The 26,353-nt window shown below is 36.9% G+C and overlaps 1 protein-coding gene across 14 annotated transcripts in view; it reads left to right on the top strand.

Annotated features, from left to right (window-relative positions):
* The window catches only part of MTERF1 (mitochondrial transcription termination factor 1), a 589,841-nt gene that overhangs the window by 2,937 nt on the left and 560,551 nt on the right, over positions 1-26,353 (top strand). For 2 of the 14 annotated variants that reach the window (XM_059933796.1, XM_059933797.1), the window contains one exon: positions 2,028-4,689. The exons of the other annotated variants lie outside the window; for them this stretch is intronic. In XM_059933796.1, the coding sequence (XP_059789779.1) occupies positions 2,028-3,216 (1,189 nt within the window). In that variant the 3' untranslated portion in view covers positions 3,217-4,689. Of the gene's footprint in view, positions 1-2,027; positions 4,690-26,353 lie in introns of those variants that run through there. 14 annotated transcript variants of the gene reach the window in all.

Genomic DNA, 26,353 nt, shown 5'->3' with positions numbered 1-26,353 from the left:
TTGTTGAGCAGGGCAAGGTAAAGCCTTCATTCTTTAGTTAGGAGGATCTTATTTTTAAGTTTCTATCTTCATGCAGTTTTGGAAGAGTATGTAGTTATAGAGTAGTATGTGGGATTATGGAGACATGAAGAATAATGAACTCAGAGTACAGGGCAACCTAAAATGTGCTTTTGCTGTTGATGTTTACTTTGTGAGTGTCCTGCGTTTTGTTTGAATGTTATTTGAATCTATAGTTTTGGAATCTTTTGTTAATTCTTTGATGATTGGTGGATTATCTGAGTTACAGGAATGTTCCCAGCCTGTAGGCATAATCCAAGTTCTTGTTAGTTTAGAGTAATTAAAAGGACAGACACAGAGGAGCTTTTCTTATATGGATCTTGAAAGCAGTATCTCAAGCCCAGAGATACTAGTGGTGAGTTGGAACCATCTATCTCTATTTTCTATTTTATGCTTAATTAGCAGAGAGGAGAAGGGAAATGCCTCTTTTAAGTGATAAGAGCCTGTTGTAAGTAATTAGGAATCAAGAACTAACTTTTTCACAGCTGTATAGTCTGAAAAGGAGAAAGTACAGTTAAAGTATTATGTGTTGTTGTAGGACTCAGACCACAAGCAACTTAGGAACATAAACCATCTGACAGGCTGGATAACAGAAGAAAACTTTTCTGTCGATTTTCTCATAAAATATTTCCTATAAATAGAGGTGCTTGTTTTAGTAGGGACCTATGATTACTATGTATAAGTTCATCCATTTTATGCCCTATTTCTAAATGATCAGGAAAATGAGTTATCAAGGTTTTAGTCACTTTATCAAAGTTACATGTGTTGTGACACAGATGCAGAGAGCCCTGAGTTAGTCTTTTATAAAATGGTGGTGAGGAGAATGGCAAAAGTAACTTTTAAAATGTTTACATCCCATCTCTCTGTATAGTTCCACATGCGGTGGACTGGGTGTATGAAATATCCCAGCTAGATCATTATGAAGATGAAAGTTGGTTTGGAGTTGTTGGGTTAACCCAAGAACCAAGGGGACATTAGGGTAAATTGAGTGACGTGGAGATTGGGATCAGGAGCTATGTAAGATAAGAATTAAGGTTCTAATGATAGCATGGGTTTAAAGAGTACCATGAATCTAGAAAAAGGTGTTCAAGGTGGAAATTAGGTAGTACGAAGTGTTGGTTTTCAGGGCTAGATTTAGAGGTTTTTAAAAAAATTTTTTTTTTTTTTTTTTTTTGGCTGTGTTGGGTCTTCCTTGCTGCGCGCGGGCTTTCTCTAGTTGCGGCGAGTGAGGGCTACTCTTCGTTTCGTTGCGCAGGCTTCTCATTGTGGTGGCTTCTCTTGTTGTGGAGCATGGGCTCTAGGCACGTGGGCTTCAGTAGTTGTGCCTCACGGGCTCTAGAGCACAGGCTAAGTAGTTGTGCACGGGCTTAGTTGCTCCGCGGCATGTGGGATCTTCCCGGACCAGGGGTAGAACCCATGTTCCCTGCATTGGCAGGCGGATTCTTAAACACTGTGCCACCAGGGAAGTCCCCTAGATTTAGAGTTTGATAACCAGGAAGTGAGAACAGAGGCAAAGAAGTCTGGTGTCTATGGGCAGAGGCAAGGCCAAAGATCTAGGAAGTTAGAAGACAAGGCAGAATTGAAAGCATCAATTAGTAGGAATAAGCCAAAGGTTTGGAAACCAGGAAGATAAAGCAGAGATGGAGAGGGGCAATTGGTTTTGGGTAGCCAAGGCAGGCAAGGCCAAATAAAAAGAAGAAGGTAAAGGCAGGAATACTTCTGGGGCACTGATGATGCTGTACTGCTTTTCTTTATGCTAAGAATAGAAGTGGCCCCTGACCCACAGATAATCAGAAGCAGTGAGCTAGGGAGTGGGAGTGTGGTGGCAGAATTGTTACCACAGCACCAGGAGAGCTGGATCCCTAGGTGTTTTCTTACAGAAATGACCATGATACTACAGGGTCACAATATGGTCTTTTGTCTGTTTAACGTGTGTGTTTGTATAATATTGTATATGTTGTTTTATACAGCGTTCCAAAAGGTTTGGGCTACCTGACCATTATGGCACCAAGAAACCTCTTGTATATGAGAAGTAACTTTCTTTTTGGTTCAAGATGTTGGATGATCCGATTTACAGCAGAAATCCTCTTTAAATCAGTTTCATTTAGGCTTTTCAGTATGAAATGTGATAATGCAGACAGTGAACCTTTGGAAAATGAAGAACTGCTGAATAACTTACTTACTATGGGAGTAGATGTTGACATGGCAAGGAAAAGACAGCCTGGAGTTTTTAATAGGACAGGTACTAATGAGCAGAACCTGAAGACATTCCTTCTGTCTAAAGGAGCTAGCAAAGAAGTGATTGCTAGCATCATATCAAGATATCCACGAGCCATGACACGCACACCTGAAAGTCTTTCAAATCGGTGGGATCTGTGGAGAAGAATTGTGACATCAGACCTTGAAATTGTAGCTATTTTGGAACGTTCTCCTGAATCTTTTTTTCGGTCCAGTAACAACCTGAACTTAGAGAAAAATATGGAGTTCCTCTACTCAGTTGGATTGACCCGTAAATGCCTTTGTCGATTGTTGACCAATGCCCCGCGTACCTTCTCCAATAGTCTTGATCTGAATAAACAGATGGTTGAATTTTTGCAAGGAGTCTCTTTGTCTTTGGGTCACAATGATCCCACAGGTTTTGTCAAGAAGATAATTTTTAAAAACCCTTTCATCTTAATTCAGAGCACCAAACGGGTAAAAACTAATATTGAATTTTTACAGTCAGCTTTCAACTTGAACAATGAGCAGGTGCTTGTTTTGATATGTGGTCCAGGAGCTAAAATCCTAGACCTTTCCAATGATTGTATGAGAAGAAACTACACAAATATCAAAGAAAGACTGTTCTCTCTTGGGTGTACTGCAGAAGAGATACGGAAGTTTGTTTTAAGCTGTCCAGATGTGATCTTCTTGGGACAGAAAAAGTTTAGTGATAAAATAGACTGCCTCATAGAAGAAAAAATTAGCATTTCACAAATAATTGAAAATCCTCAGATTTTGGATTCAAGCATAAGCACTTTAAAAAGTCGAATCAAAGAATTGGTAAATGCTGGCTATAACTTGAGTACATCAAACATCAGTCTTCTGTCTTGGAGTCAAAAAAGATATAATGCTAAATTGAAAAAGTTAAACACTGGACAGAATGTTGTTCTGGGGAATTAAGCAAAAGTCAGTCTTATAATGTAGTGACATAATTTCATTTTGAATTTGGACCTTTCAAAAAGGAGGTTTGTTTTCTTAACCACATATATGTATATAATGTTTCTTTGGATATTTTAGTTTAAAGGTTCATAAAAACTCATGGTCATTATGCCCTAGTATAGTCTTCCCAGCTACCTTTTCTGTAGTTTGAATTAGTACAACACCCAATTTTATGATGTAGGCTGTGACTTTTGTATGAATGGTAGTTGCTGAGTGCTATGGCAGAACAATGTGTAAAAAGAAAGGACAAAATAAGCTTTTTTGGTTTCTGTTCAGATTTGAAAATTGACAGATTCATTTAGATAGTTCTATTTCCTATCATGGTTTTGAATGGCAACCTATTTCTCCTATTATTCCATGTATCTAATTATGGTTCATCTTCAAAATAGAATGCCAGTAAAAATATGACAACAGAAAGGAGGAATTTTTCATCCCAAATTCTACATACTCTGTTTAAACCATTAATATGCCCCACCACTCCTCCAGTTTAGGCTCAATTTAGTATGGGTATATCCTGATTTCTTTGAAGATAAGGGCAACTGTGATAGGCAGAATAATGGTTACCCAAAGATATCAATGTCTTAATTCCCAGAACCTGTGGATATGTTCCGTTACATTATAAAAGGACTTTGCAGGGCTTCCCTGGTGGCGCAGTGGTTGAGAGTCTGCCTGCCAGTGCAGAGGACACGGGTTCGAGCCCTGGTCTGGGAAGAGCCCACATGCCGCGGAGCAGCTGGGCCTGTGAGCCACAATTACTGAGCCTGCACGTCTGGAGCCTGTGCTCCGCAACAAGAGAGGCCGCGATAGTGAGAGGCCCGCGCGCCGCAGTGAAGAGTGGCCCCCGATCCTCGCGTAGAAACGAAGACCCAACACAGCTATAAATAAATAAATAAATAAATAAATAAATAAATAAATAAATAAATAAATAAATAAATAAATAAATAAAAAAAAGGACTTTGCAGATGTGATTAAGTTAAGGACCTTAAGTTGAGGTCCTGAGTTGGGGAGGTTATCCTGGATTATCTGGGTGGGCCCAGTATAATCATAAGGGTCCTTAAAAGTGGAAGAGGGAGGTAAAAGAAGAGGTCAGAGTGATGCAATGTAAGAAGGACTTGACCCACTTTTACTGGCTTTGAAGGAGGAAGGGGACATCAACCAAGGAATGCAGGTAGCCTCTAGAAAATGGAAAAGGCAAGGAAGCATTCCTCCCTAGTGCCTCAGAAAGGAACGCAGCCGTGCTGAGAGCTTGAATTTAGCCCATGAGACCCATGTCAAACTTCAGACCTACAGAACCAAAAGATAATAAACTGGTGTTGTTTTAAGCCACTGAGTTTGTGATAATTTGTTACAGCAGCAAACAGACTAATATAACAACTAAATAGATGATTAGTTGCATTTTAGGTGAAGAAGTGTACCTTTAGTATAGTATCTGTATTTCTTCCTCTTATACTTTTTTTATCCATGTATCTTTCTGGAATGGCTAATAAGTTAGTGTTTGTAGATTCCTCTAAATGTATGGATAAAAAACTAAATGTAAGTAATAAAATCTAAATAAAGGAATACTTTTGCCTAATGAGTGTAAAGAAATAATGATGGTTTCTGTATATTTATATTTTGTTGGTGTTTCTATTAATACAAAGAACCAAGAATTTTTAGAGGCATTGACTTAAAAAATGACAAACAGATGACATCTGTATCTTCAAGACATTCACAGTCTAGCTCTCACATAAACTGAAAGAGAAGGAACAAATTATATGACCTTAATTACTTTTAATTGCTTTCCAGAGACATTAGTTTTCTAGATGTGGATTTTGAATTAAGTAACAATGACACTAACCTTTTAAGCCTTTTTTTTTCTTTTATTGAAGTATATATAGTTGATTTATAGTATTATGTTTCAGGTGTCCATCATAGTGATTCAGTATTATTTTTGCAGATTATACTCCATTATAGGTATATATAAGATAGGTACATACACACCGCCCCCAAGATAATGGGTATAATTCCCTGTGTTAAGCCTTATTTCTTATCATTGATGCCTCAAAAAAACTTATTCCCACCAGTGATAGAAACCAAATGCCTGTTTTTTCAAGGCCATTTGTATGTCAATGATCTCTCATATAAATATTTCCAGTAAACTATTTGATGGCAAACATGGCATAATTTAGAAAGCATGGACTGTATCGAGACATTTCTTTAGAGTAGTATATCTGGGTACTATTCCTGACCAGCTCTGTAACTTTGTGTAAATATTTTAATTTTACTGAACTTGTTTTCTTATCTATAAGATGAAAAATTGACCTCACAGAGTTGTTAAGAATCAGATGATATAGGGTCTCTAAGGTTTCTTGCACATAGTAACTTTTCAATGGTAGCCATAATAAATACAGTAGTATTTTTAACAACAGCTTTATCAATGTATAATTCATATACCATACAATTCAATTTAAAGTATGCAACTCAATTTTTAAAAATACTCATAGCGCTGTGTAATAATCACCACAATCTAACTTTACAATGTGTTTGTGCCCTTTAAAAGAAACCCTTTACCCATTAGCAGTCAATCTCTGTTATCCCCCTCCTACTTTCCTAGCCCTAAGCAACCACTGATCTACTTTCTCTCTATAAGATTGCCTATTCTGAATGTTTCATATAAATGGAATCATACAATTTGTGGTCTTTTGTGACTGGCTTCTTTCACTTAGCATAATGTTTCTAAGGTTCATTTTGTACCATGTATCAGTATTTCATTCATTTATGTTGCCAAATAATATTCTGTTGTATGGGTACAGTAGTAGTATTGGGAGTAAATTTTATTGTTATGGCTTAAGGTCCTGAGATGGGGAGGTTATCCCAGATTATCTGGCTGGTCTGAGTGTAATCAAAGGGGTCCTTAAAAGTCAAAGAGGGAGGTAAAAGAGGAGGTCAGAGTGATATGATGTAAGGACTTGATGCACTTTTACTGGCTTTGAAGGAGGAAGGGGACATGAACCCCCTTAATTCCTAAAGTCTTCTGAGTTGTATGGGAATACTTTCTGAGGTATTGCTTTGAAATCTAACAAGTTTATAAGGAATGTGAGGGAGGTGGGCAGAGGAAATAAAAGTTTATTGGCATCAGCTGGTCATGAGGATTGTACCTGGGCTGACGAGATGATACAGCAACAGTTGCCAATGGCCAAGGAGGATGTGGGATGCACAGAAGTAAAATACAGTACTTATTTGGGGGGGTTGGGGAGGGACAACTTCCTTTGTATTCTTTGTAGAAACAAATGGCTAATGCCTGTCAGGCAAGATTAACATATATATACACACACACATATATAATTGTTTTTGAAGTATAGTTAATTTACGATCTTTTGTTAGTTTCTGGTGTACAGCAAAGTGATTCAGAATATATACTTTTTCAGATTCTTTTCCATTAGAGCTTATTACAAGATAATTGAATATAGTTCCCTGTGCTATACAGTAGGACCTTGTTTATTTTTTATATAGTAGCTTACAACATGTCATATTTTAAGGTTTGAGTCTGATTGAAGTAGTCAGTTCTTTTTAAAAAAATTGAGTTATAGACATCTCGGAGATTATTGTAGAGATTATTGTGGGTTCAGTTACAGATCACTGCAATAAAGTGAATGTTGCAATAAAGTGAGTCACATGGAATGTCTTGGTTTCCCAGTGCATATGAAAATTGTTTATACTGTAGTCCGTTAAGTGTGCAATAGCATACTGTCTAAAAAAACAATACATACCTTAATTAAAAATACTTAATGGCTAAAAAATGCTAACTATCATCTGAGGCTTCAGTGAGTCATAATCTTCTTGCTGGTGGAGCGTCCTGCCAGGATGTTGATGACCGCTGACTGATCAGGGTGGTGGTTGCTGAAGGTTGGGGTGGCCGTGGACATTTCTTAAAACAAGACAACAGTGAAGTTTAGTGCATGAATTGACTCTTCCTTTCATGAATGATTTCTCTGTAGCATGTAATGCTGTTTGACAGTATTTTACCCACAATAGAACTTCTTTAAAAATTGGGGTCAGTCCTCTCCAGCCCTGCTACTGCGTTATCAACTAAGTTTATGTAATAGTCTAAATCTTTTGATGTTTTTTCAACAGTCTTCACAGTATCTTCACCAGGAATAGTTTCCACCTCAAGAAGCCCTGTTCTTTGCTCATCCATAAGAAGCAACTTCTCATCCTTTAAAGTTTTATCATGAAATTACAGCAATTCAGTCACATCTTCAGGCTTCAATTTAATTGTAGTTTCCTCCCTCTTTCTACCACATTTACACTTCCTTCCTCCACTGATGTCTTGAACCCCCCCAAAGTCATCCATGAGGGCTGGATTCAACTTTTTCCAAACTCCTATTACTGTTGATATTTTGACTTCTTCCCATGAATCACGAAGTTTCTTTTTTTTTTTAATTTTTAAATTTTTTATTTTTAATTTTTTTTAATGAAGCTTCTTAGTGGCATCTAGAATGGTGAATCCTTAATATTCTGTAATAAACCGTATGGAAAAGAATATGAAAAAGAATATATATATATTCAACTCTACTTCAATTAAAAAAAAAAAAGGAATGCTGAATCTTTTCCAGAAGGTTTTCGATTTACTTTGCCCAGATCCATCAGAGGAATCACAATCTATGGCAGCTATAGCCTTATAAAATGTCTTTCATAAATAATAAGACTTGAAATTACTCCTTGATCCATGGGCTGCAGAACAGATGTTGTGTTAGCAGGCATGAAAACAACATTAATCTGTACATCTCCATCAGAGCTCTTTGGTGACCAGATGTGTTGTCAATGAGCAGTAATATTTTGAAAGAAATCTTTTTTCCTGAGCAGTAGGTGGGCTTAAAATATTCAGTAGATCATGTTGTAAACAGATGCACTGTCACCTAAGCTTTGTTGTTCCATTTATTAGAGCACAGGCAGAGTAGATTGAGCATAATTCTGAAGAGCCCTAAGATTTCTGGAATGATAAATGAGCATTGGCTTCAACTTCAAGTCATCATCTGCATGATCCCCCAACAAAAGAATCAGCCTGTCTCTCTTGAAGCTTTGAAGCCAGGCATAGACTTCTCCTCTCTAGCTATGAAAATCCTAGAATGCATCTTCTTCCAATAGAAGGCTGTTCCATCTACATTGAAAATCTGTTGTTTAGTGCAGTCACCTTCATTAATTATCTTAGCTAGATCTTCTGCGTAACTTGCTGCAGCTTCTATTCAATACATCAGCTCTTGCTGCTTCACCTTGCACTTTTATGTTATGGAGATGGCTTTTTTCCTTAAACCTCGTGAACCAACCCCTGCTAACTTCCAACTTTTCTTCCGCAGCTTCCTCACCTCTCTCAGCCTTCACAGAATTGAAGAGAGTTAGGGCCTTGCTCTGGATTAGGCTTTGGCTTAAGGGAATGTTGTGGCTGGTTTGATCTTCTATCCAGACCGCTAAAACTTTCTCCATATCAACAACAAGGCTGTTTCACTTTCTTATCCTTTGTGTGTTCACTGGAGTAGCATATTTAATTGCCTTCAAGAACATTTCCTTTGCATTCATAGCTTGGCTGTTTGGTGCAGGAGGCTAAGCTTTCCGTCTGTCTTGGTTTTCCACGGGCCTTCGTCAGTAAGCTTCTGATTTAAAGTGAGAGACGTGTGACTCTTCCTTTCACTTGAATACTTAGAGGCCTTTGTTGGGTTATTAACTGGCCTAATTTCAATACTGTGTGTCTCAGGGAATAGGGAGGCCTGAGGAGAGGGAAAGAGAAGGGGTGTCAGCTGGTTGGTGGAGCAGTCAGAACATACACAACGTTTATCAATTAAGTTCACCATCTAATATGGGCATAGTTCATGACACCGCAAAACAATTACAATAGTAACATCAAAGATCACTGATCACAGATCACCATAACAAATAAAATAATAATGAAAAATTTTGAAATATTTCAAGAATTACCAAAATGAGACACAGAGACATGGAGTGAGCAAATGCTGTTGGAAAAATAACACCAAGAGGGCAGTTGCCCCCTGCTTTGGTCTTGCTACCCCACGAGTACAGATAAATTTAGACTTTGGCCTTTTTCCACAAGAGAACAAGGCCTCTGATGAAGTTCCATGCCCTGTGGAGAACTGGTGTGTTTCTTTGATTAGTAAACTGGATTTAGTCTCTAGGTAACCACACACAGCGTCCTTTTCTAAGGAAAGGATGTGTGGACCCAAGTTAGAGGCATTCCTTCCTTTTTGCTTTCCTGCAGCAAGGGAGTACTGATTGTCATGTTACACTCTGAGCATTAACTAAAGGGTCTATAGCAAAATTAATGCACTTGGGTCAGCATTATTCCACCCTGCATATGGGACTGTATCTCTTCAGACTTGCTCAGCTTCTTCAGAATACCTTTTTTCTCCTGACCAAAGCTATATGACTGCATTTCATGCAAGCATGATACATGTGGCTGAAGCTTGTTAATTTAGCTAAAGGTGATAATGTATTAACAGAATTAAAGTTTATCTGTGTGTATGATAAAATAATTAGTTAAAAATTATATAAATTATGTATTTAATTGACAAGTAAAGGTAATTAATAACTGATAAAAGAATTAAAACTAAGTCCTAGTCATCCTGTGTTTACTTGTGTACAGAAGTTCATGTACTGAAGGGAGAACTGTAGACAGCAGTTTGGTTTATACAATTTTCTAATGTCAGCTGTAAGTATGGCTGATAATTCATACTAAGTAAAGAATCCTTTAAATACCAAGAGAGTTAGCAGGGGATCATTTTATTTGTAGGTTCTGTCAGCCTCAAGCTGGAAGAAATAAACTGATACTCTTGTATACAGTTTTTTCCCTGATAGTTTAATGTCTGTTTAAAAGTATGCAAAAGCTGTACTCCTTGAATGGTTATTCATTCCTTGTAAGCAAATATTACTGTTCAATTGTCTCAGACAGTTCCAAAATGATATGATTAGGGCACTTATTGCATTTTAACCTAGGTTTGTAGTTCTCTTCTTGTTTGTTACACAATCTTTTTTTTTTTTTTTTTAAACATCTTTATTGAAGTATAATTGCCTTACAATGGTGTGTTAGCTTCTGCTTTATAACAAAGTGAATCAGTTATACATATACAATATGTTCCCATTTCTCTTCCCTCTTGCATCTCCCTCCCTCCCACCCTCCCCATCCCACCCCTCTAGGTGGTCACAAAGCACTGAGCTGATCTCCCTGTGTTACACAATCTTAATGCTTAAAAATATTATGCAGCCATGTCTTTGAACTTTTTCAGTTATACTGGCAGATCCTCTGTTCTTGTTTAATTTTCATCTTTAAACTTGTGTGGTGTTTGTTATGTGTCTGTACGAAAAACCCAGCATAAGGTAGTGTGGTCTCCACGTGATTGCAGTTGATATAGTTTGTTAACTTTCATTCTTTTGGGACTTGAGGATTTTTTTGTTTGTTTGCTTGTTTGTTTTTAATTAAGATTTTAATGGTGACATCTGAAGTGGGGGAATCAGATTTTGTTGTAAGACTAAATGTTATATAACAAATAGACACATTATAAACCATCGTGGTTTCTTTTTTGTTTAGAAGACATTGCACATACAAATGTGTATGCTCTTGGGTCTCCCATGGCATTTAATGTAGCTGTTTTGGTGACCTCACCCACTTAACTATCACTGGGTGAACAATTCTAGTCTTGAGGATCAGTGTATAAGGGAGAATGATAGAATTAGAAATAAATTTAAAATGCCTTTAGTATAAAGCACCATGTGTACAATGCATGCTGTACATGTTATGGTAGCCACAAAAGATGTTGAAACCTATGCAGTTAAATGCTATCTTTCATGTCTTTATTGTGTGCAATCATGCCTTCATCAAGTTGAATTCTGGTCCACACTCTGCCTGACATTTGAAAACTTGACAACAAACTCTAGAACAGAATTATCATCATGTAGGGGAGGTTGCTTTTCCTCCTCCTGCCTCTGCAGCTGAAGTTAACACTTACTTAGATAAGTTTTGCTTTGTACTTCTCTACTTTCTTCCCTAGCGTCAGTGAGCAAAGGAGTCACTTGGGTAATGGCTTGACCAACTAGGTCCTTCAGAAACCCAAGTTACCCCTTTCTCCTTTCATTTCCCGATCGGACTGATATTTATATAGTTACCGCAGTCTGAGTCTCTGCCAAAATTGAGACCCTTGGGAGCCTAGAAATTGCAATAGTAGCTTTGACAGTTTATTGGTTTGTTTATAAAAATAACATTTTTCCCTGATTGCATATTAATCATATAATTACACAATGTTGGAAAATGTAGAAAAGCAGACACACAAAAAGTACCTATAATCTTCATACCCCAGAAATAGCACTTGTTAAACTTTCTAGTCTTTTCTTTCTTATGCATATGCATTATGTGTGAAAGATAAATATAATCTCTTTTCTAGCTAAAATTAATAATTTTTTCAACACATATTTGCTGAATACCAATTATGTACTGTTGTTTTTGACGCTGGATTATTATCTCTGTTTTAAACCTATTTTTATAAATATACTGTGAGCAGTCTCCCATATCACACGCCATTTATGACCTGTTTTTAGGTATATTTGAGACTTGACAATCCTGCTTCACTGTAGTTAAGGGAATATGCCATTTGAGAGCTATAGGGAAGAGAACTGGCCTCCAAGGAGGCCTGGTCTGAGTTTGTCAGGTCACCATATGATATTATGATATTATGCTCAGAACTTCGTGAGGGAATCCCATATTGTTTCCACTCAATATGTCCACTCAATATGACAGAAGTTCCTGGAAAGGTTATCAAGGACTGATAGGAAAACAAGAGGAGTACTTGGGGAGGTATGATTTGAGACTCATCTTCAAATCATATGTTAAATTAATATTCTGATAAAGTAATGATTAGATCTCTTGGCCAATATTGAACTATTTAGAAACAAAAGATATTAGAATACTTCTGGATCATATATTCAAATCTAATTTTCCCAAAGATGATCCAGAATTGAAGCTTCTAGTATCAATTAACTTTAATTTTGACATATTCTTCTCTAGGCAATTCTTGGATCCATTTTTTATTTTTAACCTCTAACCTTTTCACCTCTAACCAATCCCTACTCTTAGGTTTTCTATACACTGCCCCTAAAATAAATTCCTTGACCAACACTAGGTCTACACTGGTAGGCTGAACAGATCTGGCCCCATCCGTCATGGGGTTTACTGTCTAGCAGAGGAAGAGAGACAAACCATTAAGCATGCAAATAACTAACTGTAAATTGAGAAAAGTGAAGGAAACAGAGTTCTTGGATGGAGAGTAAAGGGCAGACACCCTTAGACTGACTGATCAGGGAGGGCCACTTAGGGAATTAATGTATAAGGTGAGACTTGAATGAGATGGAGACAGCCAAAAAGCCACACAGAACATTCCAGGCATAGGGAATGGTTGATGTGAAGGTCCTGGTGGGTATAAGGTTAGTATGTCTTAGGAACTGAAGGATGCCAGGTGCTGCTGGAGAATAGTGAGTGCCTACTGTGTGACTTTAGGAGACATGATAGTGATGGGCAGACACATGGGAAGCTACAATCATATCATATGCAGGGCCTCAAAGTCCATGATAGGAAACTTGGATTTTAAGGACAATGAGAAACCATTGAGAGATATTAAGCAAGTAAGAAATATAATAAGACTTATATTTTAAAAGGATTTCTAAATTTAAAGAGAATCAGTTAGAATGGGACAATTGAAGAAGCATGAAGATTAATAAGAAGGCCATTGTAGTAGTTCAGAGAAGAAATGATGGTGACTTGGGTGAAGGTGGTGACAGTAGATCTGGAAGATGTTGATGGATATACTCTATAGCAACACTGTCCAATAGAAATATAATGTGAACCACAAATATATATTTTAAAATTTCTCATAACCATATTAAAAAAGTAAAAGGAAATAGGAAATTAATTTTAATAATGTATTTTATCTAACCCAATATATCTAAAATATTACTACTTTAACACATAATCAGTATAAAAATTATTAGTGAGATATTTGCCATTCTTTTTTTGTACTAAGTCTTCAAAATCTGATGTGTATTTTATACTTAAAGCACATCTCAATTTGGACCAGCCCCATTTCAAGTGTTCAGTGGCCACATGTGGCTGACAGCCAATATTAGATAATACAGCTATATAGAATTTGGCGGTGGATTGGATGTAGGGAATTAGGGAGAAGGGGGGATTCTAGGATAACCCCGTGATTTCTAGTTTGAATGATGGATATGTGGTAGTATCTTTCGAGATGGAACTAAGTTGGGGGGAAGAAAGGGTTTAAGATAGAAGGAATAAAGAATTCAGTTTTAGACATGTTAAACTTGAGATGTAGAGACAACCTTGTCACCCCCGTGGATTGGCTGGAAATGAGCTGGCACAACTGGCTCCTTTTTCCCCTGGTGGGAGAGGAAGCACTTTACTACCCCTCCCCCGAAGAACACCAGATATCATCAGGATTTTTCCCAGTACTGGCAGACACCTTTCTTGAGAACTAGGTGCCCCAAATATAGGGCTTGCACCCACAGAACCGAGTGCAGTAGTGGAAGGGGGCAGACTTGCTGTGTTGGAGGATATATCCATGGTATGTTCGGTTGCTCACTGGCCCAAGCAGCCCTCCCCACAGAATGGCTAGAGGACAAGGGAATCATGCAACTTGCAGACTTTCTGCCTGTGAATTAGTTCCATTGTACTCCCAAGTGATGCTTACTGGTGTTTATCAGAAGCCCTCTACTAGACAAGATGCTGGAGGGAAAATCCAAGTAAGCATGCCAGATAAGCTATTGGAATATATGAGTGGAGCTTGGAGGAGAATTAATTTTTTTCCTTTTTTCCAACTTTATTGGGATCAATGACATACAAATAATATTTAAATCCTTGATAATGGTTTAAAGGAGCAGCAGAGAAGGGAGTGTGAAACCCAGCCTGAGGTTCTCCAGCATTTTGAAGTTGGGTGGAAAAAAACTAGGGCTGCATGGAGTCATGGAATCTAGGAGAAGAGAATATTTCAAGAAGGTGGCAGTTGTCAGCTGTGGTGATGCTGTGGTGAAAGGCCCAACAGGAGTTCTTTAGAGGTTTCACTGTTGCCCTCTGATGATATGCAAGCCTCTGACCTTCAAAGCCCTCCACCAGATGCTGCTTATCCTCTGCTTCCCCTACGCTTTTTTGATTTTTGTTTTTGTTTCCCTAAGTCTGTTTTTGTGTTTTCCCCACCTCTAGTTCCGGTATCCAGTGCTTTTTGTGTTTTTTAACTTTCAGTCCTTACCTCAGTTGTTTCATGTGGTTTGCTATACGGTACACATCTGTTATACTTATTTGGATACCTACGTTGATTATATTTTTGATGTCCAAGGGTAAGAACTTTGAATTTAAGACATATCTGTTCGAATATGCACTTATCCTTAACTGTAATGCTTCTATTCACTTCTGGACGTCAAATGTTAATCTCAACTCATAAGGTATTTATTAATAATAAATAAATAATAATAAATTAATAATAATAAGGGTTGACAAAATTAGACTAGCAACTTAGTGCCAATGCTATTTTTTAGACCAGTGCTACCCAATAGAACTTTCTGCAATGATGGAAATTTCTCTATCTGTTCTATCCAATAGGCACTGCCTCATGTGGCTATTGAGTATTTGAAATGTGGCTAGAGAGACTGAGGAACTGAATTTTATTTTTACAAACGTTTTAATTAATTAAAATGTAAATTTAATTAGCGTGTATGGCTAGTGGCTACCATATTGGAGAATGCAACTTTGGACCATGTGTTCTGCTAATAAAGCCTCTCTATTGCTTGAATTTGGGCATGCTGTTCTCATGCAATGCCTGGTAACCATCTGCAGATAACATAAGCAAGCCTATTTTTTTTTTTTTTTTAGGTCGTTTGTAGCCGTGAGATTTTTACACTCTATTAGTGAGGTGGCCATTGAAATTTTTGTGCTCAGTTTCATATATGTCTTTTCCATCTGAAAGTCTGCATAGGAACCACCTGGAACAATGGTTCTAAAACCTGGTTGATCCGATCTTCACAATCATCCAATGAGCTGTTGCCTTTATTTAAAGTTTTTTCCTAGAAACTTACCAGTTATTTCCCTACCACAGGGAGTTTTTCACAATCTGTGCCCCTCCATAGGCTCTAGCTTTCTGTCGTATGGCTCATCTTTCTCTAGACTCTGATTTTACTTCTTCTTTTGTGTCTTACTCCTCTTTTCTAGGCTTAAGTACAATGCCAGAATTCCCGTTACTTGATTGTTAATTGATCTTGAACATCAATTTACACATTATTGCCTAAACTCACTTTGTATTCTAAATCCATTTGTAACCTCAGAATTGTATTCCATGAGCATGTATTAACATAGTTTAATTTGCTTTTTTATAGTTTAGGGATCATTCTTTATCAATACAAAAAGAGCTGCTTATTCCTTTATTAATGGCTGCATAGCAGTCATTTGGATGGATGTACTACCATTATTTATTTAACTACCCTTAATGGGCATTTAATCTATTGCCATTAAAAACATTTCTGCAGGGATATCTTTCTTTCCATATCATTTTTCACATGTACAAAATATCTGTAGGACATATTCTGAGAAATAGAATTGTTGGATCAAAAGATAAGTGCATTTAAAATTTTGATAGATATTGCCAAACTGCCTTCCATTGATATGGTACCTATTACACTTCTACCAACAAAGTGTGAGGATGCCTATTCTCCTTCACCAACAGTAGGTTTTCAATTTTTTTGGTCATTGCCAATCTGTTAGGTAAAATTGGTATTTCCTAACTTCAATTTACATTTTATTATGAGTGAGGTTGAGCAATTTTTCATATATTTAAAGCCTCATGTATTTCTTTTTTCTTTAAATTGTCTTTTTATTCCTGTTGACCATTTATCCTCCACAATTGAACTGTTTGTCTTTTTGCAGAACCTCTTTATATATTAAGGAAGTTAGACTTTAGGCTTTAATAATGTTATATTTTTTCCCCTAACTTTTAACTTTAATCTTTTGTTTTTTTCATGTAGAATATTTTAATTTACATGAACTTGGGTTCATTTAGTTTTTCTTTCATGATTTAGAAAGGCTTTCCCATTCCAATATTATAAAATCATTTCCCATGTTTTCTTCTAGTAGTTTTATGATTAAAAAATTAAAATTTGATCCATTTTAACACCATTTATTGAATAGTGCTTTCTTTCTGTACTGAGAAATATGTTTCATTTCTTTACTATTGTCTGTCATATCACATTGTTTCCATTTATTCAAGTCTTCTTTTTGCATGTGTGTGACTTGTAGCATTTTAAGATTTTTCTTTATATAACTTTGACATAGTTCTTGCTAAATTTATTACTAGGCATTTAATCTTATTATTGCTATTGGAAATGGGATCTTTTATTTCATTATATTTTGTAACTGACTGTTGTTTGTATACAGAAAGGCTATTTATTTATTCACTCATTTTATCTTAAATTTTATTACCCATTCCTTTTTCTAGTTATTGTGTCAGCTGATACTTCCACAACAGTGTTAACTAATCATGCTAATAATAGGCATTCTTTTTCTTAACTTCCATAGAAATGTGTTTGGTATTTCTCAATTATGCATGATGTATGTGATGTTATAAAATTGTGTGAAACAAGACTCTATCCTTTTTTATTAAGAATTACTTAGTTAAAATGAAGGATAGATGTGAATTTGATCAAATGCTACTATTTAATCTATGGATATTATGATTTTTCTTTTCAGCTTATTAATGTGATGGATTATGTTAATACATTTGCTAATAATGAGTATCCTACCATCCCTGCTATGAACGTAGCTGGCGAGAATGTATTATTTTTTAAATGTGCTGCTAAATCCCATTTGATAATGATTTAATTAAGATTTATGAGTATATATAATTAAATTATCTATATAGTTTTCTTTTGTGCAATATATGTTGAATTTTGGTATCGGTGTTTTGCTGGCTTCATTAAAACAAAATGATACCATATTAGCAAATGATTTATTTTCATGAATTTGAGCAAAGGAGTTTATTGTTCTTTTAATATCCTCTAATTCTATGGTTATTTCTAAATTTTACTTTAAAAATATTTTTTCCTCCACTTTTTCTTGGAATCATGAATGTTTATCTAATGTATTTATTTATTTTAAGAACTTATATTTTAAAATATATTCTGTCATTTTTTCATTTTCTGTTTAATTTTTTCTTGCTGTTATCTTTCTTTTGCTTTCCGTAGGTTTATTTTATTGTCCTTTTCTAAGATCTTGAGCTGAATGCTTAATTCATTCATTTTCATTCTTTTTGACCGTTAAAAGAAGTTTCTAAGACTATGTATATCCTTCTGAGCATTGCTTTATCTACATCTTTTAGGTTCTGTATTATTTGTATTACTTTTATTTTGTACATATTTGTCAAGAATGGTAAAAGAGCTGAGATTTTATCCTATTTACAAGGTATAAGGTAGCCTGACACAGTTTTGTGTCTGCTCTGGCTCCTGGATCAGAGACAAAGGATTGTTTATTACTCACAGCAATAACAACAGCCTGAGAATTAGCATTTTTGCCAGTTCCCTGAGCCCCACTTTCCCCAGGGCAATGTGAAGAGGGCCAGGTGACATCTGCACACACAGTGAGTTGCATTACAGGAAAGAAACCCTGAGCTTAGGAAACCTGAAACTTTTATAATGGTCAGTAAGCTTGATTGTCTTTTGAAGCTTCAAAGGGACATACTATCTTCCAAGATCTGTCCCAAGATCTTTCCAAGACTATTCAGTATACAAACATCCTTGGAAAGATAGTCCAGAACAAAGGAACTTAGTGTCTTAGCTTGCAAGATGTGCAGAAATGTAAGAGACCCATGGAGAATTGTTTCCCAACAATATCCACCCCTTGTTTCTATACCATCTTGGCTGCTAGTAATTTCCCCCAAGAATATGCCACTCTCAGCCACTCTGATTAATCTGAACAACCAAGATTAGAACCAAATCCATTCACTTTGTTTCATATAAACACATATGTATCAGGTGGACTCTAGACAGTAGATGAGGCAAATTGCAGTATTGACTTCAACCATGCCCCTCATGCTTCTGGATTCAATTAGCTGAGCAACTCCCCTAAGTCCTTCAGGTCTATCTTGGAAAACAAGATGGCTTTACTAATCATTAGAGAAATGCAAATCAAAACCACAAAGAAATATCACCCATTAGGATGACTACTGTCAAAAAAACAGAAAATAATAAGTATAATGAGGATGTGGAAAAATTAGAACCCTTGTGCACCATTGGTGGGAATGTAAAATGGTGCATCTGCTATGGAAAACAGTATGGCAATTCCTTGAAAAGTTAAAAATAAAATTACCATATGATCCAGAAATTCTACTTCAGAATATACATCCAAAAGAATTGAAAGCAGGACCATGAAGAGATACTTGCACACCCATAATTATAGCAGCATTATTCATAGTAGCCAAGAGGTGGGAAGCAACCTAAATATCCATTGACAAAGGAATGGATAAACAAAATGTGGCATACATATACAATGGAATATTATTCAACTTTAAAAAGAAAGGAAATCCTGTCATGCTACAACATGGATGAACCTTGAGAACATTATAAGTGAAATAAGCCAGTCACAAAAAAACAAATATTGTATGATTCCACTTATATGAGGTATCTAAGGTAGTCAAATTTATAGAAACACAAAGAAGAATTGTAGTTTTCAGGGACTTGGGGGAGGGAAATGGGGCGGTGTTGTTTAATGGGTATAGAGTTCAGTTTATAAGATGAAAAAGTTCTAGAGATCTGTTGCACAACTATGTGACTATACCAACGCTACTGAACTATACACTTAAAAATGGTTAAAATGGGGGAATTCCTGGCGGTCCGGTGGTTAGGACTCTGCACTTTCACTGCTGAGGGTGCGGATTCAATCCCTGGTTGGGGAACTAAGATCCCACAAGCCATGCAGTGTGGCCAAAAATATAATAATAATAATAAAAAATAAAAAAATTTAAAAAGTGGTTAAGATGGTAAATAATGTTTTATTTTACTGCAATTAAAACAAAAACAAAACCAAGTGACCTTCTCCTCCACTTCAGTTTCTGTATTGATTTATCCATCACTCAGCTTCAACAATTAACAACTCATCATAAGATTAGCAATTTATTCCTCTTTATATCCCTACCTACTTCTTCATTCCTTGATTATTTTGACATAATATAATTTCAGCCATAAATCTGAGTATGTATGTCCAAAAGATAAGGATTGCTAAAACTTTTATTACTAAATTTATCTATTGAATCCTCACAAAACCATCACACTTAAAAAATTAGTGATTTCTGCTTGCTGTGCCTAAGTGTAGTCATCTTTTTCTTATCCTTCTTAGGATTTATAGGCATTCTTAATTCTATATCTTGATGTATTTTTTCAGTCTTGGAAAATAATCACACATAATCTCTTCAGATTTTCTTTCTGTTCTGCCCTATTCACGCTCTCCTCTCCCTCTGGAACTCCAATTATGTGGATGTTAGACCTCACTGTATCACTTACATCTCTGGCTTGGTTTACAGCCAACCTATCACGAAAAAAAAAGAAAAAGCCCACAGAAAAACGTGAGTCTGGGAGTTCCTCTGAAATATATTTGGCAGGATAATTTATTGACATAATTTAAAATTTTTTCCATAATCCTCACAAGTTGTTATGTTCTGATTCTGGGCTTCCTAGCTTCAGGGTGTTGTAAACAGCCCTTATATAGAAGGCCTGAAAAAAGAGCAAAAAAGAGCAAAAATGGGAGTTTCTTGGTACCTGGAATAAAACCCTACCACCCAAGTTGTTGTTTTGGGAATACAGATGTAGGAGGAGAATAGCAGTGGGAACATCAAGCTTGGGGGAGGGGGTTTGTTGAGGAGAGCAGGGGATACAGAACTGGCAAGAGTGGGATTAGCTTTCAGAGATTGGGGTGGGGTGCCAATCTAGGTGACAGATTTATGAGTAGATGGAACCTGTACACTTTACCCTCAAAGTGAGATCTTCTGATGGGGAGTTGAGGTGGGGCTTGTTGATGCTGTGGGCAGGGAGCATTTATGACTGTCTTGGAAGTTGACTTAATAGATCCCTGGCACAGAAGAATGGTGTGGCCTGTCTTTGAATGGACTGGTGGGCTTAAGCAGTGAACATCATGTGTGACCATGATGATTTGAGGGTCAGAAGAAGAGATTTACCCTGTTTTCAGGGTCCCACTGGGGGAGTTGAAGGGGAGAAGGCAGTCTCTCAAATGTGAATTGGAATATCTTGATACCAACTGTGGCTTGTGGGAGGCTGAGCCAGATTTTTTTTTCTACATAGACTATATCCATTTAATGTGATCTATCTTGCTCTTGAATGTTGTAGAACAAATTCATACCTTGTTTTGTCCCCCCCAGACCTTTTGTTATCATCCAGGTGTACTTTTGTCTTTCTTAACTTAGTCTAAATTAACAAAAAAGATGTGGAAAGTAAATTTCGGAGAGCTTTTTTATTCCCTGACTTCCTTTGTTAGCAGCTATAACAATCTTTAAGAAATTTCAAAAGGACACACAGGAGCAAAGGAGAAAAGCCAAGAATGCTATTTTGTGATGCAGTCGACTTAGGTGCAAGAGAGAAACCTTGGTAGAAGCAACAGGTAATAGCAGTTGAAGGTGAATCAGACAGAATAATCCTCAGGAAGAAAGAAAGGCATGATGATGCCCAGATTAGACCAAGGAATGTGGTCCGAGGTGTATGCTGGCAAGAGACTTCCATCCATCCTTAACCTATTAGACTCTATCCCACACCCTCACCCCTTGCCCTTAGTCTCTGTCTTCACCTACCATTTGTGATTCTTCTACTATGCTGGCTCCAAATAATAGTGGCCAATATTGGTGGCTTTTGTTCAGGGCAAGGAAGTCCAACTCCTGTTGCTCAACGGGGAGGGAAGTCTGCAAGAGGAAGTGAAGAGGGTGTTACTGGGAAGCTATGTCACAGGCATAAAAACTTGGCACTCTCAATGAATTTTCTCATAGAAACATTGTGCACAGTTCTATGGTATTATTTAGCACAGGTGCATTTTGGTACTATTAAACTGTTAGCACAACTATATGGTGGGTTAAACAGGCATTTATGGGCTTACCTAAGAACCTGACCAATAAGTATAACATTGTTTCTATGATAAAATGCTTTTAAAATCCTATAATAGACTGACAAAAGAACCTTTGGATACAATCTGTTTGTAAATTGGATTGTCCTGGCTGCGTCAAAGAGGCTCACCCTGCTGCTCAGCTTTAACTTCTACCCCTGTAAAGAAGGCAAGGTCTTTTATAGTGACAGATAAGCCACACACTCCGATTTTAAATAAAGATAAAGATTGGCTCCTTGTAAGAGAGCCTGTCTGATTTAAGACAGGCCATATTAATGAAATGTGGCATTAAATGGGCCTTTTAAATGAGGCAGTTTGTACGAAGTTCTCTACCATTATCAGACCATCTGTGTTTACTCTTGTGTGAAAGTAAAAGTTTCAATCTTATTTTGGATCAAAAATGACATTGCTTATTGTGATAAGGAGTGTGAATATCACCCAGTAAAAAGTAAATCAAAACTGGGGGTTTTATTTTTTACTGGTTGCCATTTTCAATGGAGAATGAATTAAACACATGGAGTCGAAAGAAAGGTAAAGAGGGGTGGTTGACCAGTTTAGTCATGTTTTATGTAATACTTGTTTTTCTTTTACATGAACACATTATACCATCCATCAGGACAAATTAATATGTCTTGGGCCTTTAAAAACTGTAAAAAAATAATTTTAATGGTTCCAATAACAGCTCCAGATGAATGTTGGAAAACAGATATTCCAAACTGTCAAATAACATATGTATTGCTTGGCTCTGTTGTAACTGCAAGTAAATGCTGCTTTTGTATGAAGTTTCCTTGACTGCCAGTGGAATAACTAACACATTTATTGCGAACAAAATTGGAATGGGAATGAGACATGTTACAACAGAATGGTACCTAATTCCTTCTTGCCAGTTGGACTGAATTAAAATAATAAATCATTAGGACAATAACGTGTTCTTGGTTATAAGAAGGAATAATTTAATTAAAGAGATTTTTTTAAAATGGTAGGTTCATACTTATATCATTTATGTTACAGAGATTTTATTTAAAAATATGGTTTCTTATCATCTGGGGGAATAGACTTAGATCCCATATAAAAGATGTGTGTTAAATGGGAAAAAATATCAGACAAGCTTCAGAGATGAATTTTACTATGGAATGGAAAGTGTTTACTACAAAGGCCAGTTCCTACTGCTGTTTACTGCAGGTAAGGGGCTTCAGGATGCTGTCCTGTGTTTGGAAGGGGTGACTCATGCCATCATTTATTGCAGTTAATTGCTAATGTGTGTGAAGAGCACAGTATGTTGCAAAGCAGGGCTGAGTAATCCATGGTGACCTTTTGTGCTATCAAAGCTTTATCAATTAGAAGCCCCTGATCGTAAATTCAGAGAACGCCCAGTGAGTGCCATCAAAGAAAGATCACACATGGCTACTTAAGCAATCCAATTTTTTTTTTTTCTTTTTTGGCTCCTTTTCCTTCAAACTGAATTCTCTCTAGGGTACTGTTTCCAAATCTGCAAAGTGAAGCATATTTAAAATGTTTTCAAACTTTAAGGAGCGTTGTGGTTTTTATAAGCAATAGTGGGAATTTCAGAAAAATAGTGGTTATTTTTTCATGCTGCATGCCTTTCTTCTTGAGGTCCTTGAGCTGGCTGGTTAACTTCCTGGTCACTTTCTTTCCCATCTACTTCACTCTGTTGACACTGGGCCTGTGTGACCTTTTGCAAACTTTGTTAAATGTTTCAAAGTTGTAAATTAAAGCCATTATTTTACTATACTTTTCATTTTGAATCAGTCTTAAAATATTTATTCATTCTCATTCACTCATCTCCAGATAGGATTTTTCATTTCTTATTTTCTTTCATATTTTGCTGCAACTTTTGACATTGTTTAGTGCCCCCCATGCCCAGCTTTTGACATTGTTGAATTCCCCCCTCCTGCCCCTTCTTGAAATTCTCTGCTGTAATGTCTTTTATGACACTGCATTGTTCTGGATCTTCTTTTGTTTACTTTGTCTCCCTTTTTCTTCTCCTTCTCCTTCCACTTCTTCTTCCTCTTCTTCTTTGCCTTCTCCTCCTTTCCCTTCTTCCCCTCCTCCCCCTCCTTCCCTTCCTCCTCCTCCTCCTCCTCCTTCTTCTTTTCTAAAACTGACCTATCTTTTCTACATTCTTTAGTTTGGCCATTAACCAAGGCTCAGCTTTCTTTTCCTCTTCTACTCTCTTGACAAGCTCATCTACTCCCAACTATTTCCCAAGCTCCAGGTCTACATTTCCAACTGCTGTCGAGCATTGCTACCATTTCCATCAAAAACAAACTCCAAAATAAAACTCAAGATCTTCCCCTGCCCAGATTCAGGATCCTAATAACTAACATAGTGTCTGACACATATTAGAGGCTCAAATATCTGTTGAATTAATCAATAACTTGGAGGGAGACATGTTGGGGGAGGGGACTTAGCTGGGTCTGGGCATGGTCAGAGCTGAAAGTCAGGCTTGAAAACCCCAAGACTAGTGGCCAACAGTCAAAATATGGTATCCAAAAGAGAGTGATTGACTCAGGTCCAGTCTGGACTGTTGTCTAAGGGGTTTGCTCTGGTGAATAAAGAAAAGGCAGTAGAAGTCTGTGGGGCAGTGGGATAATACTCTTACTCATACTCATATGGGATACACATATGCAGATGGTAGTGTCCTAAGTGTCCCACTTGGAACTGCCTTAAGTTCTCACTGGTCCTCAGTCAGTGTCTAGAGGAATAGACTAGAAGGCCTGGAAAAAAACTAGGCATGTTGTTGTCAGTTATCTGCCTCTCATCTAGGGTAAGAAGGGACCTGAGTTTAGGACATGGGTTTAGTTCAGTTATTTTTGTTCTAAGGAACAGAACCTCTCAAATTACTTCAAATAATGAGGAGGAAGGTAAATAAAACAGGCATCTCAGCTTTGTGGCCAGGCCTCACAAGAGTCTGGGACAAGCTAAGCTTCACAGGAAAGTAGAAACCACACTATAACTGAGTCTTACTGAAGCTGAACAAAATCCCAGGTGGCTCTTTGGACCTCAGTACCAGGAGTTCACAGATCTTTAGATTAGATCTCTACCTTTAGTATAACTCAGCAATTCTCTGTCTCTTGTTTTTCTGCGTCGTCTCCCTTTTCCCACTTCTAACTCCCTTCTCTTCTTCAGTAGTTCTTGAGTCTGGGTTAGACTCATCCATGGAGCTTGAAAATATTGTCTTATTCAGTTTGGGCTGCTGTAACAGAGCACCACAAACCTGGGTGGCTCATAAACAACAGAAATTAATTTTCACAGTTCTGGAGGCTAGAAGCCTAAGATGAGGGTGCCAGCTTGGTTGAGTTCTGGTGAAGACCTCTCTTCTGGCCTCTTTTATATATAAAGGCACTAGTCCCATTCATGAGGGCTCTACTCTTATGACTTAAATCACTTCCCCATGGCCCCACCTCCTAGTACCATTACCTTGAGGGCTAACATTTCACATATGATTGTTGGAGGGACACAGACACTTAATCTATAGCAAATATATACATGTCTAGTTACATCCCTGTAGATTCTGACTCAGTAAATCTCAATAAAGTTAAGAGTTTTTATTTGTTTTCTTCACAACCATATCCTGTGCCTAGAACAATGTCTGGTACCTAGTAGATGTTAAAAAAATACTTTGTTGAGTAAGTACTTTGTTGAGTAAATAACAAACTGAGATGGGACCCAGATGACTAAACTTTTAAGTTTCTCAAGTTATTTAGATGTGTGGTCAGGTTGGTAACTACCATAGTACACTTGGTTTCTTTTATCTACCTCACAGATTCATCTTCAGAATGTCATCTTGTTCATGGCTGCTTCTGCTCTATTTCCTGGCCTTTTTTCCTACATCATTTCAGCTTCTTATCCCTCTATTAACTGCTTATTTCTCTGTATTTTTCAATTCAAGTTTCTATTAGCAAGACTCTTATTGGTCTAGCTTGTCTCTGTTTGAACAGCTTTACCCACATTAGAGCCCTGTATAGTGAGATGGTCAGCTTGAGAATGGGATGCCCTTGTTTTTCTCTAGCGTCATAATATGTGGCCAAGAATGAGGGAGGTAGAGAATCACATAGCACAAAATATGGCAGCCTAACAGGCTGGGAGTGCAGCAGGTAATAGTAATTGGTTTGTCTAGTACAGAAAACTTAGTTGTACCTCCATATTTTTATTAATTATAATCAATTGATTAAATATTTTTGTGTGCTTTATGTGCCTGGTGTTGAGTACCTTACACGTCAGGCACAAGAAATAAAATAATAAGCAAGAGAAACATGTTGTCGTCCTTCATGGAGCTTATTCTGTAGGAGGAAGATAGATGGTTAACAAAGCCATTAAAATAAAGTGTGATATACAAGAAAAATGGATAAATTGGATGACATTAAAATTGAAATCTTTTGCTTTTCAAAAGACACTATTAAGAAAATGAAAAGGAAAGACTTGGACTGGGAAAAAATATTTTCAAGACACATATTTAATAAAGGACTTGTATCAGAATATACAGAGAAACTTATAACCCAATAATAAAAAGTCAAAGAACCCAACACAACAGTGGGCAAAAGAAATGAACAGGTACTTTACTAAAGAAGATATATAAATGGCAAGTAAATATATGAAAAGACACTTGACATCATTAGTCATTAGAGAAATGCAAATCAAAACCACAGTGTGAAACCACTATACACCCACTTAAGTGGCTAAAGTTAAAATGACTGATGATACCAAGTGTTGTCAAGAAGACTGAGCAACTAGAACTCTCGTATACTGGTGAAAATGCAAAATGAAACAAGCACTTTGGAAAGCAATTCAGCAGTTTCTTATGAAGTTAAACATATACTCACCATATGATCCAGCAATCCTACTTGGAGGGCTTTGCCTAGGTAAAATAAAAATATATGTCCAAAG

Source organism: Balaenoptera ricei, chromosome 9 (genome assembly GCF_028023285.1).
Source record: "Balaenoptera ricei isolate mBalRic1 chromosome 9, mBalRic1.hap2, whole genome shotgun sequence".
NCBI lineage: Eukaryota > Metazoa > Chordata > Mammalia > Artiodactyla > Balaenopteridae > Balaenoptera > Balaenoptera ricei.
Note: the sequence above shows the minus strand (reverse complement) of the source record. Positions and strands in the feature narration are given on the sequence as shown.